This window comes from Macaca thibetana, chromosome 2 (genome assembly GCF_024542745.1).
Source record: "Macaca thibetana thibetana isolate TM-01 chromosome 2, ASM2454274v1, whole genome shotgun sequence".
Classification (NCBI taxonomy): Eukaryota; Metazoa; Chordata; class Mammalia; order Primates; family Cercopithecidae; genus Macaca; species Macaca thibetana.
Genome location: NC_065579.1, coordinates 20856331 through 20870645, shown reverse-complemented (window position 1 = coordinate 20870645; position 14315 = coordinate 20856331). Strand labels below are relative to the sequence as shown.

At 41.1% G+C, this 14315-nt stretch overlaps 1 protein-coding gene across 9 annotated transcripts in view; it reads right to left on the bottom strand.

Moving 5' to 3' along the window:
- The window catches only part of NEK10 (NIMA related kinase 10), a 272943-nt gene that overhangs the window by 213421 nt on the left and 45207 nt on the right, over positions 1–14315 (bottom strand). For all 9 annotated transcript variants that reach the window (XM_050779439.1, XM_050779442.1, XM_050779444.1 and 6 more), the window contains 2 exons: positions 9388–9472; positions 1730–1771 (listed from right to left, as the gene is read on the bottom strand). In XM_050779439.1, coding sequence (XP_050635396.1) covers positions 1730–1771; positions 9388–9472 — 127 coding nt within the window. The remainder of the gene's footprint in view (positions 1–1729; positions 1772–9387; positions 9473–14315) is intronic.

Here is a 14315-nt window from a genome sequence, read left to right as displayed (position 1 = left end):
TCTTTTTAGGAGAATTTTTTATTTGATTGACATTACATTTTATAGTCTCTGAATATATGTCTAACCAGCATTCATGCAGTTAGCAATAATCAGAATAAAATGAGCACTGAGTAGTCTGATAATTCTCACTGTGGATAATTGATTATAATAAGAAACAGGCTCAGGGAAACAGGTAATTTCTAATATTATAAAAGAAGTTAAAATGGATAAGAAGATGCTTTGTAATATAATCTTATGAAATATTATGTTATTAAATGAGGTAAACCTCTAGTCAATTTAAAAAGGTTCTTGAAAAAAAAAAAAGAATCAATTTTCTAAGAATATAATAAAATAAAGTAGATTTAATGTTAAATTGCCACAAACATAATCTTCCATTAATTATTCAGAATGAGTTTGCAGGGCCACATGTTTATTATGAAAATCATTCTCTCTGTAAACATTATACAGGTTTTAGGAGACTAGCCTGTTCCAACTCAAAAACACGATCAGAAATTTTGTGTTATTCCAACCTGGCCAACATGGTGTAACCCTGTCTCTACTAATAATACAAAAAAAAAAAAAATGATTCGGGCATGGTGGCGCATGCCTGTAATCTCAGCTACTTGGGAGGCTGAGGCACGAGAATCACTTGAACCCAGGAGGCAGAGGTTGCAGTGAGCCGACATCGCACCACTGCACTCCAGCCTGGGTGACAGAGTGAGACCCGGTCTCAAAAAAAAAAAGAAAGAAAGAAATTTTGTTTTATTGTATTAATAAATGCAAGCCTCTGAGTTGCTCAGTATATATATTCACTTGCTTACCCTCCCTCAGTAGGTAGCAAAGCAGAAAAATAAATAAGGTCAAGATCCTTCCTTTCTTTGTCATCTATTTATTAGTATTTTATTGAGCACAGTAATCGTTTTCTTGTGTGAAAAAGTTTTGAACATCTTCATAATCAGGTTATTATCTTGCCAGGCCCAGCGGCACACACCTGTAATCCCAGCTACTCAGGAGGCTGAAGCAGGAGGATTGCTTGGGCCCAGCATTTTGAGATCAGCCTAGGCAACACAGTAAGACACCGTCTCAAATATATATACATATATATACACATACTTCTTTTCCTCCTACCATATGGTATATACAATGCTAAGGGCTTGAGCCTTCCAGCCATCGCCCCTTTTGTTGTTGTTGTTAGACGGAGTTTCATTCTTTTGCCCAGGCTGGAGTGCAATGGTGCAACCTCAGCTCACTGCAACCTCCGCCCCCCCAGGTTCAAGCATTTCTCCTGCCTCAGCCTCCTGAGTAGCTGGGATTATAGGCACCCGCCACCGTGCCTGGCTAACTTTTATATTTTTAGTAGAGACGGGGTTTCACCATGTTGGCCAGGCTGGTCTCAAACTCCTGATATCAGGTGATCCACCCATCTCAGCCTCCCAAAATGCTAGGATTACAGGCGTGAGCCACTGCACCCGGCTGCCTATTTCTTATTATTACTAGCTAAAGACATGTGACCCTTTATAGTACCTTCTCATTTCAACAGGCTGAGCAAAGTGAGCCCAATCAGCCAGAACAAAATGTCGTGGGTTCCTCCCTGCTCTGTGAGTATCATGCCTCACACTCACACTTAACCCCACCTGTCCCTCTCTGGGGCGGACAGCATAACACAGGAAAGTCACACACCCTTTTAACTCTTGCTCAGAGCAGGCACAAACTGAGAAGGCGAGACCAGCCACCACAACAGGAATCTTACCTGAGCCAGGTTTTCAATCCCACCCAAGCCATGGAGGATTTCCTAATAACATAAAAGCAACAAAACACATGTAAATGATGAGGGTAGAGGAGGAAGTATATTTTACTTGCAATTTATTTACTAAGTTGTCATATTTAAAATTATTTTGTGAAGGTCTACATTCTAATATAAATATGGAAAACGTATGGTATGTCATTCATACTACCTTTAAAATAAGCTATTAATAAATATGAAAGTTGGGTTGAGATTAAGAGAATGAATCTGTGCTCAGAACCGCAGCCTGCCCCCTCATTCTTCTTACCTCCTCCTGTGTCATCCTAAAATGTTTGAGTTGAGAAGAGCCATTAGACACCATTTCATTCAATATTCTCATGTTACAGATGAGGTAAACCAAGACACAGAAAGAAAACCATTTTGCATAACTGACGAACCTGGATGAGAACAGCATCACCAAACTCCAAGAACCCTCCGCTAGGTCTCTGCCTAGTGTGGTCCATGAACCGGCAGCACCCGCAGCACCTGGGAGCTGAACAGAAATGCAGAATCCTGCACCCACCCCAGACCTGCTCGCACTCAGTTTCAACAAGATCTCCGGTGCATACGCACGCACAGTACAGTTTGAGAAGCACTGCTCTAGGAGAGAAAGAGCTTCCCAAAATTATTAGATGAATGATCTTATTAGACCCATGCTCTAAAGAAATGTAGAGATAATGTTTGACAACGTCTCCTGATACAGGACTTTAAATTGTGAAATGGACCAGCCTGGAGATCTACTAAGAGTAAGTGCTCTCAGGTTAGCCACACTGTCATTTATCTCTAGACAAATATTCTCAGGTGGCTTTAACCTGCTTCATTACATCTGTATTGACATCTCTCTTCTTACACAACATGCACACAAGGAAGTTATTTGAAACATAAACAAGAGCCACAATTTCAGTTCTGGGAAGTGCACAGGGACGAGTACACGAGCGTGGGGGAGAACAGTCTACTTCTGCCACGAAGCCAGCGTTTGGGCAGAGCAAAAAGCCACAGGGGCCTTTTTCTCTCAAGGCCTCCTGGGTCAAGGTTTTCATAGTCTGTGTAAAGTGAACTTGGAAATACTAAACATACTTACAGCTAAATTAAATTTTAAAAGAACATTTAGAACTTAAATAAAAATAGTGCTGTGGGCCAGGCGCAGTGGCTCACGCCTGTAATCCCAGCACTTTGGGAGGCCGAGGCGGGCGGATCATGAGATCAGGAGATCGAGACCATCCTGGCTAACCCGGTGAAACCCCGTCTCTACCAAAAACACAAAAAATTAGCCGGGCGTGGTGGCGGGCGCCTGTAGTCGCAGCTACTCGGCAGGAGAATGGAGTGAACCCGGGAGGTGGAGGTTGCAGTGAGTCGAGATCGCACCACTGCACTCCAGCCTGGATGACAGATATAGGCTCCATCTCAAAAAAAAAAAAAAAAATTCTGTGACTACCTATTAATTTGAAGCCTCATCAATGCTATTCACTCTAGAAGAGCTATAATTAAAGAGCACGAGAATATTGTTCATATGATCTCTATTTGTGGTAGGAGGTTTCATACACATAAAAATTAAAATAACATTTAAAACCAGTTATATTTATTCAACAAACATTTTTTTTTCATTCCACCTATGTAAAATCCCTGAGTTAGGCTCTGAAGGAGACACAAATATGTAGATGGCAGGGGTGCCCTTTGCTGAGCTGTAAGCAAGCATAAGGTGGGTATACAAACAACTGGAACTTAAGACAGAATGAGGTAAGTGTTAAAAGTAAATTATACATGCAGTGTTATAAGGGGTCAGAATAGAGACACCTCCTTCCTGCTGAGAGGACTGAGACACCTCATGTGGGTGGTTGGTGGTCTCCAAATGGGGACTGGAAGGATGGATGGATTTGCTGAGTAAAGATCGGGAACAGGTGAAAATAAAGGAGATTCCAGCAAAGAGAACAGGAGGCTCAAAGGTGAATAGAAATTGTGCAGACAAAACATCAAGACATGCTGTAACTCTGAGAGAAGCAGCTCCATATCTCCATGGAGGGCATTATTAGGAAAAAATGTTAGAAAATTAGGGTGGATTCCCAATGTGGGAGGACGTAGATGTGTGCCTGAATCTGAACGTTTTCAGGCAGACTATGATACCCAGTGAAAATGTGTGAGCAAGGGACTGGCCAGAATTAGCTGTGGGGACTTCCTTCCTTCTAGTCATAAAATGAACTAGAGATGGGGAGGCTATAAACTGGGAGCTCAGTTGGGGTCAGTGACAACAGGAATAAGAATGGAGAGAAAGGTGTAGTATTTGAAGCGATGTGATCAATCGAACATGAAGAAAGATTGGAAGAAAAGAAGCAAAGTTGAAGACATCAGTCTACTTGAGTGGGAGTGGCTGGGAACAACGTCATAAGTAACTAACACAGGGAAAGAGAAAGGAATAGACTGGGATAGAGGAGAGCACTCTATTTTGGACGTGCTGCAGGACTGATAGGAGGCCCAGGTGAAAAAAAATACAACAGGCCACAGAAAGTGAAGTGGGGGCAAAAGATCAAAATCTGGGAGTTGTTCACATGAAGGAGATTCATTTGAAGCTTGGGAGTGGAAGACACCAAGGAAGAATATGATGTTTAAATGGTCATGGTAATGTTATTTTTAAATGTTTGCCATGATAAGAAATTTATTCAATAATTTTGATGATATGGGACTAAGTCAATGTTTCCCAAACCATGTGCTGGAAACAGTCATTTTATTTTGTGCAGTGGATGGAATTAGGCATTCTACCAAAAAAAAAAAAAAAAAAGAAGAAGAAGAAAAAGAGAAAAAAGCAAGAAAAAGAGAGTTTTATGGTTCAATCAGTTTGGGAAATAATTAGGCAAAACATTTAACAAATTCTCTATCTCAGGACTCTTTGGAGCTGCTGTGCACTATAAGTCTCTAAAAGAAGAACTAGTGTGCAGCTTTTTCTAAACATCCCTAACCAGAGCACGCTTCATTTCCCAGGACACGTATTACTCCTGCGGAATAAAGTTTGAGAAGTGCTGCTGTAAAGTAGGGGAATGAGAAAGACGCTTACTCCCTCTTAGAGAATTTTGTCGTTATGTTATGTACTCAAGAATTTAACCTTCATTTATGAAGTGAACACTTTCCCTCCATGCTCCTATGGAAAGTGGAGCAAGGCCAGGAGATTGCTCACAGACCCTGGTCTTCCTTGCATTTCCTTTCCTTATACCAACAGGACTGTACTAACCCAAGAGTGTAAACTAAAGAAAACCATGACTACAAGGTATGTATACACATGGGCTTAACAGTTCTAGTTACTGACTTGAAAAGCAAATATGACTGCAAGCTTAGATTACAGCAACGCGCCCTGTGTGCCTGTTTAGCCCTCAGCATCTCTCCCCTGTCACAGGCCAGAGGGTCATAAAACTGGTTTGTGTATTTCTCAGTCTACTGATCTGGAGAAAGTCCCCTGGTTAATCTGAACTTCAGTTCAATCTGTAAACTGCGAACGATGTCCTTGCTAAGCTTACCTCCTGAATTGTTCCTTTTTAAAAAACAAAAATAGAGCCAATAATATAATACTGGTAGAAAGGATGTTTTTAAAAATGGAGCACATTATGCCAATATATTTTTATTACAGCCAAAACTGTCATTTCCATTTAGGTGCTCTCATCCTCAGCCTATGTGGCAACTAAATCAATGAATGCTGAACACACTGCATAACCTTAAATACTGAATTACTGACATGACCATTTACTCCTCTGTTCAAAACTCATTAGTGGCTCCATAAAGTTTATTCTTTGGTTATGATTTTAATGCCCCTCTGTGGACTGGCCTTTACTTATCTTTCTAGGTTTGGAACCGTAAACACTCTTCTAAAAGGCTTGGTATACTCGATTTGTAGGAGGATGAGAAAAAAGGAAATATAAGAGATACTTCTAAAGTTTTCTATGCTGAGTCTGACAAAATATGGTGCCATTAAAAGAATGAGGAATTGATTCCAAAAGTTCAAGGATGGGGGGAAGAATTGAAGAGCTCCATTATAAAGTTATTGAGTATAATATGCTACAATTGTTGTTCTCAAAGTTTTTGTCTCAAACCCCTTTACGCTCTTAAAAATTACTGAGAACCTCAAAGAGCTTTGGTTTATATGGGTTAGAATGTATCTGTTTATATTCATTGCATTAGAAATTAAAAGTGAGAAATTTTTAAAACACAAGAATATACAAGTACACATGTTCCATCAGCTCCCAGGGCCATGATGTCACGAGATGTTGTATAGCTTAGGGAAAATTCCACTGCACACACGTAAGACAGAGAGTGAAAAGACAAATAACATCATTTGGAATAATTTAGCATCATGTTGAAGATAGATTCCATCTTGTGGAACCCCTGAAAGGGTTTCAGAGACCTGTAAACAGTACACGGGCCACATTTTGAGAACCACTGTGCTACTGTGTCATCGAGGTGGTTGTCTAACATGTCTCTGGAAACTTGGGACTTAACGGGGAAAGTTTGAGGCTGAAGATATGAACTTGTGAACAAACAACAACAACAAAAAGATAGTTGAAGCCAAGAGCTTGGAAGATATGGGAGAAGACAATAAAGAAAAAAAACTTTGGGGAAGGTTATTTAGGAAGACAAGGTGAAGAAGAGGAACGTGTAAATAATACTCCAAAAATGCTGAATAAAAGCTAGAGGTTCTCAGGATCAGTACAGGCAAAGAGAAAATGTGGTAAAGTGTACCTGCTGCTATACACAGGTTGGGGAATGTAAGCACTGAGAGAAGACTACTCAATCCAACTATTTTTTATTATTGTTTCTAACATAATTGCAGTTCGGGATCTTTTAAGGTTTTCTCTTTATCTTTGATAAGCGATGTACTATAGCTTCACTATAATGAATCCAGGTGAACGCTTATCTTTATCCTGCCTGGGACTCCAGCTGCAACTGAAATCTCAATACGTGTCTTCCTTTAATTCTGAAAAACTCTAAACAATTATATCTTCAAAATAGCTTCTCTGTCATTCCTTCCAGTCTTTCCTGGTTGGAACATTCACTAAACATATAGTGGAAACTCTGTACTGGCAGGAAAGATCCAATCTACAAGCTACCAGTTTGCAACCTCTAAGTCAAGGAATGAGGACTGCAGCATGGCCCAGTGTGGTCTATTCAAATGGCTTCCAGAGAGAACCTCGTACATAGAATTCAATGTGCAAGTTATGCAATACATCAGTCCTGGTGGAAAGGAACTGGATTCAAGAGACATAGCCTGACCTTTCAAGAAATAGAGTATGAAAGTAGGAGAAGGACTTGAAGGAATAGCTGGGTCAAGAGAAGGACATTTTTATGGTAAGGAAAAACAGAGCGAGAGCAGGTAGAAGAGTAAGCCTTGGCCAGGAGGAGGAATATTACTTCTGAAATATGAGGGAAGTAGAGTTGCAGGATAACCCAAATATTTCAAACAACAAAGAGAAAATGAGATAGTTCCCACTGGGATGGCCTTGGGCTTCCCTGTAAAACAGAGGATGACATAATTTGATGAGAATCATGGGGTAGGAGAGGGTTTGGGTGAGAAAAGTGAAGATGGTTTGGAAGAGCCGCTATGGACCCTGCAGTACTGACCAAACAAGAGAGGAAAGGAACAGATACCCAAGAAAAAGTCATGCCGACAGTCACTGGCGTAAGTCACAAGTCATAGTAAACCCTAGCATAGCTTTGTGACTTCAGCCAACAATTCTTGGCACCTCAAGATGTTGAACAACTGCCTGAGCACGTGGTCTTCTGTACGGAAAGAGTGCCAGGGAGGACAGACTCGGAGATAATTCCCTTCTATGGAAAGGCTGGCCAGCAGGACAATATTCGTTTAATATGTGTCTTGGTCACAAAATCTCATAAACAAAGTCGTCTCTGAATTTTTTCCTTCAGAGGGCAGTACAATCAACTCTGTTCAATCTACCCAGAACGAGACTAAGAAAGGCAGAACTTTAGATGGGAGATTAGCAGAATAAGACACTCTTATCAACAGTTTTTCTGAACAAACAGAACATCTCTAGGACAAATATTTGCTAGTTCAAGTCAGATTAACCGGACCTTCCTCCTGGAAAACTTTATTAATATTATACATAGAATGTTTTCATCTAAACTGAGACACATTGGGGAATAAAAGAGGGTGCTATGAATAATTAAGTGGGAACAGTGAGCACATAAGACTGATCCAGGCGAAAGGAAACGTATGACCCATGCTCATTTATACATGACCCAAACAGAATTGCAAAAAGCAGCTCAGAAATGCGTGGAACACACAGTTCTGTATGGTTGGTCACAGGAAAATAAGGATGGTTACCTACCCAGAAAACTGTGAGCAACAAGGACAGAAAGCCATTTCAAGGATGCCCTGGCTCACATATCCAAAGGGCTGTGGTTAACTAAATTACAATAGCACAAGGCCAGTTTAGAACACAGTATGAGGAAGAGGACTATTCTTCTAATGGAAAGATGTGTAGTGCCCATGAATCCCAGAAGAGTCCAATCAGAGTAGGCTCTGTGGCTGGTTGGTACCAAATACTTTCTCCGAGTATGGAAAATATGGTTACTTCTGAAATATGAGGAAGGTAGAGTTACAGGATAACCCAAATATTTCAAACAACAAAGAGAAAATAAGATAGCTCCCACCGGGATGGCATTGGGCTTCCCTGTAAAACAGAGGATGGTTACTTTTCCAAACTTGGCACTTAAAGGAAACATATGCTGACTCAAATAATAATTCATCAATAACATCGAGTTCAAAATTAAAGGCGTGAGCTTCCTAGTAGCTTATGAGGACAGGGCATAAAAGGAGATACTTTTTTGGTTAAAAAAAAAAAAGTGTTAAGTAAGCTTTTCTTTAGAGCCTCACAGCTAAAGCACTATGTCTTTGCTACTCAAAGTATGGGCCATGAACTAGTAGCAATAGCATCCCTGGGAAACTTGTTAGAAATGAAGAATCTTGTTTATACCTACTGAATCAGATTCTGCATGTACAAGATGTCCAGGTGATTCCCATGCACATTAAAGTTTGAGAGGCACTAAAATCAGAGGCCAGGCATGGTGGTTCATGTGTGAACCACCACGCCCAACCAGGAAAAGATTCTTGACCTCAGTGCCCTCCTCTGGGGAAAGTGGGAGGCTCCTTGCTCACCTCTAACTCAAATTTGACTCTAGAGGTTGGGAAGGGATTGACCCTGGAGCAGCTAATAAAGCTCCACTGGCTGCTTCTCAGCCACATGAGCAGGCCACCACTCATCACTGCTGACTTAGACCTAGGGAGCTGCTTGGCCTTGAACATGTTTGAAGCTGTGGCCAAGCGTATACCTCCTTGAACGGTAAATGTTTTAAAATGCCAGGCAGCAAAGAAAACATAGATCAAAAAGTTCAATCCACTTAACCCCATAAGTAATACAACAGAAATATACAAATTTTTTGTCCCCATTAAAGCGCTCCTCTCAAATCCTTTTAAATAGTAGATGAGACATTCCCCATATATGGAAGCTATTGAGTTGTGAGAGAGAAAACAAAAAGTAAACATGGACTACTTCAAAAAAAAGCCCACCAGTCTTTTATTATGACTTTATAACAACTAAAATACATATACATATATTTTTCCAACCAACCTGATAACATGGATCCCTCATTAGTAGCCTCAGACAGATTAACACTCTCAGAAAATGAATAGATGGGGCTCGATTAACCCACTCTCTGAAATAAGAAAACAAGAGAACATGTTCACGTTTAAAACCCCAGTGTGACAATTCATAAAAATACAAGGCTATGAGGAGTATAAAGAACACACAAAGCACTTAGTTTATTTGCACTGGGGACTGTCATTTGGTACTTGAACACTTCATCCATTTTAATTCAAAACACATTTAAACCATCTTTATCAGTGTGGAGGAGAGGCCCCCCAAACTTATTTGGTTTATGCCACCACTCTTACTCACTCAGTAACATTTCATAGTACCCTAAGATCAAAAGAAAGAGCAAAATGTTCCAAAATTTAGGTAGGCCCAACTTGGTAAGAATTTATGCCATAACAAATTGGTATCCATTTGAAAAAAATAATATATTATATCAAAAGATTATTTTCATAGCCACACTTATTTATTAATGTAAGTGTGTGCACTAGTGGACACAAAACAACTTCTCAAGCCTGGGAATCAGTTTGGACTTCACCATCCTTGTTTTCTCTTCCCCTGACTTTAATAGAGTACTTGTTTTTTTATCATAGCAACCACTGAAAACTCAGCTTCTGAAAGATATGCCATCAGCTAAAGGAAGGCAGGATGACCTATGACCTAACATTGAAATCACAAACTGCCTTCAGTTGTTCCTGCTGTATCTGCTGGATGTTGAGGAGCACTAAGGGTGTTTAGGGTTTTGTTTTTTAGAAAATTGAAAATAGCTCACAGTGCCCCCTGGGAGTTCTCTGTAGCCCTGGGGCACTTCGGTGCTCACTTTGGGAAACACAGGGATAAAGTTTTTTTAAAAATTAGTTTCCCCAGAAGCAGACCCTGAGATGAAGATTAGTGTGTGCAAATTCATGATTGAAAACATGCCCTCAGGAGAGACCAGTAAGAGAGTGGCAGAAACAGGAAAGGGAAGAGGAGAAATCCAAGCAAGGGTATGACATCAGGCAAAATCTCCTCTTAACCCAATCAGTGGGGCTCTGGAATGTAAGTTACCACTCAGAGTTGTCCTATACTGAGGCAACAGCACTGGGCTTTTCTATACTACTGAAGCTGTTGCCATTAGCTAAGAGCTGCAGGAGGGACTGATGGAACATTCCCAGACACTCCCACTGGCTCTCTGTGCCTGCAGGCAAGGCAGACTCAAGGAACCTGAGGGTGGCTGGTGCAAGTGTTGTTGGACAGGAAGGTGCCAAAACCAAAAGGGTGAGAACAGGAGGATTCTGGGCAAAGCACCAATATTACCCTACAGTTCTATAGTGAGATTCAGCGGAACCCTTTGAAATCGAAGTCACAGTCACTGGATAAGTGATATTATGGCAGAAACTGAAGGTGTATTTGCCACAGGTCTGTTCAGAGGGGGGAAAAAAAAACACCGGGATTTTTGCTTCAAATATTGAATGCAGCCAGTATCCAAAATACCATCATCAGATTTCTAAAGAACTATTTAACTTAAAAGTATCACTTCAACGTCATCAAATGCTACAAGTATTCACTCAACTGCATTTTGAGAGGCTTTCAAAAAGTATGTTTCTTTAGCAAAGAATGATTTAGTTGCAACCTTCAAAGGTCTTTAAAATAAGGACAATTGCAATTTTGCAATGTTTTTGAAAGAAGTCAGACACTAATCAAATTCAGAGGTGGTCACAAGGCCTTGCACCCAGCAGCTACTCAAATACACATGGATGACCAGTTCTCTGATTTAAATCAGTGTGGTAAAGGTAAGCACATATTGGTCTCATTTTAGGCACCTCTCACTTAGATTTAAACCTAAGGGAACACATCAGTCAAGACAGAATCCCTCCACTGACATGACTCTACGAGCTCAGAAGCTGAGGTTAGCTTGGAAGGAGGAAGTTGGGGTAGGGATAGTCTATGCTCTTTGGTGACGCCCACATCCCGTCCTGACCCTGCTCGACCACTGTGAACAATTTCTGTTCTGTTGCTCAGCTGTCCCACATCCAGTTATAGCTAGTAGTAAATGCAGACAAATGTTAAAGCTTTTCAGTCAGCTCCCAATGTTGCTTCATAGGTCATAGAATGTGCACAATGCAAGATGCATTTCACATCAGTTGTTGAGGATACTTGTACCCAAAAAGTTGGAGCAACAGAGCCCAGACTGAAACTAGAACCCATGGCTTCCTGAATCTCAGTTTGATAGTTAGCATGTCTGAAACTGACTTTATGAACTCCCCCTCAAGCCTGATCCTTCCAGTCATCTAGGTGACCAGACAGAAACCCTTGGTGTTTTTCTTGCCTCCTCTATTTCCCTCACATTCTTTGCCAATTCCTCCACAAATCCTGTCTGCTCTACCTTTAAAATATCTGTCTCCACAACCTATCTGCTTCTCATTATCTCTTCCACCACCACCCGGGCTCAGGCCACCATCATCTTTTGCTTGAGCCATTGCAAAAGCCTCCTATCTGGCATCTTTGCTTCCAGCTTTGCCCCTTCCTTTACTCTCTCACATCTGCTAAGATGATTCTTTACAAACACAAGTCCATTCATGTCAAACCTCAGCCCAAATCCTCCAACAGACCCCATCTCATTCAGAATAAAAACCACAGTCCATACCATGACTCACAGGCCCTCCAGGGCCTGGCCTCCCCATTACACCTCTGGCCTCATGTCTTTCCATTGCCCCTTGTTCACTCCCTCCCAGTCACGCTGACCTTCTCATTACATGGCTGGGCCAAGGTCCAGTGCCTAAGGTGCTTCCCATGAAAGCCTTCTGTGGCTTTTCAACCCTGGAACCTCATAAAGAATTTGAAAGATGTTCTCCATGATATGAGGCCAGTCACCTGTAGTTTTTCTAACCACAGTGTATGTTGTGTGGAAGTGGCCAACATAGCACAGACTGAACTCCTGAGGTGAGAGAGAGGCTGAGTGCTGCCAGGCACTGGAACTTGGAAGCAGAAGGTGGTCCTGGCCAGGTGACACTTGCTCACACTGCCCTCTAAGCTAGTTCCATAGTGGTGCTTAGTACACATGTTAACGAAAGCCTAAAACACAAAGCATCTTCTATTTCATACTCAGCCAAGAAAAAGTGAGGGAGATAATGGAAGCTATTCTAGACTAGGATCCATATAATTTCTCCCACATCTCCTACCTCCACAACTGAGCTGATTGTGTATCCAGCAAGAATAAAGATCTGCCCCCTTGTCAAACAGAGCAATTACTTGAGCTGTGGACCGAAGCCACCCGTGGCCTGGCCTATCCCATATTGATCCTCTGCCTCTGGGTACAGTTCATCTTTGTCTCCTTTATGACCCTGAGAAATTCAGCTCTGCCCCCAAACCTGCACATCTCAAACCTGAGTGAATGACAACCATCTTCCTCAAAGTTAGGATGAACATCTGTGGTTTCTGCCACTAGAGGTGCTACTCCCTACCCCACCCCACTCACACTCCACCCCAAGTCACTCACCATTCCTTCCATCTACAAAGGCTGACTTCATGGGAAGGAGGTTGATAGTAGGCGCTTCCCAAAGCCTTATATTCCTGAGTGCTCATTATAGATTAGAGTCCCCCGATGTTGAGTAAGATGTCCAAAGAATATCACTGGCTAAGAATTACTCTTCCTCCCATCACCAAGACTCCTGGCAGCTGTGCTGCCCACCACAGTTGCCATCAACACCTTGGCCCCTCCTCTGGCCCAAGCACCTTGCCAGTGACCCCTTTTTGCCAAGGGGACAAAGCCCAGTTTCCTCTGAAAATAGAGTCAGGATTCAACCAGTCCCGAAACTGCCAGCCAGGCAGAATTATCCAAGGCCACATTAGTAACTGTACTATGGGTTCATCCTGACTTCAGATCGGACATACCCTACATTGAGAAAAATAAGCCAAATTTGAAATACATTGTGAATTCAAAATCTATAGGGGCACTTATTAAAAATATGGTTATTCTAAAGCTCCTAATACAGAGAGGATATCTTTAATTTTTATAATTAGGAAGAGGGCTCATGAGAAGTTTTTCATTCAGGTGTTGAGTTAGCTAAAGACAGCATGTAGTCTGAATTGTAGAGCAAAGATACTACATCCCAAAGATCTAACAGAAATAATGATCAGGTTGCAACAGCTGCTAGCAACCTAGTGATGCTGAATGCTAATTACTTTTCATTATTTAAAGGAAAAGCCATGGGGCATTTTAAGAGATGATTCATGCTACAAATATGTGTACACTTGGTATTTTTACTGTTAGCCATATACAGTCATCATGAGGAAATTTCATGACTTTTCCAGTGATTTTTCATATTAATATAAATATAAAAAGGTTGTTTTCTTTCCACCTCCCAGGAAAAAGAAAAGAACAAAAATTCCAGAATATTTTTTTAACTAATAAAGAAGTATATATAAATAAAGAGTTTCAGAAAAATCTGAGTTGAAATTTCTGTTCCAACCAAATGGCATTTTTGTTTTGTTTTGTTTTGTAATTTGGGAACTGAAGCCCAAAGCTATTAATATTTCTACGTGGCCTCTGCTGCTGTAAATGTAAATAGAATTCCTGGTGTCTGAGTCCTCTGGCTTCTCCTCTCTTTGCGCTGACCTCTGAAAGAGCAGTTGTTCCTTCCCTGGCTCTCAGCCCTTAACCCACTGCAAGGACGGGGCACATGGGATGAAGTGCTGGTGTTCAAGGGGAATTGCATGCTCTGTAAGACTATATATACACACACACATATATATACACATATATAAACATATATATACACACATATATAAACATATAAACATATATATGTTTGCCAAGAGTTGAGGGACTAGGAAACACACAGCTTAGTGCAACCAGAGAATTACCGTGAATAATAGTGACAGATTGTAAAGACAGGCACCTTTATTTTACTGACTCAGCAATTGTG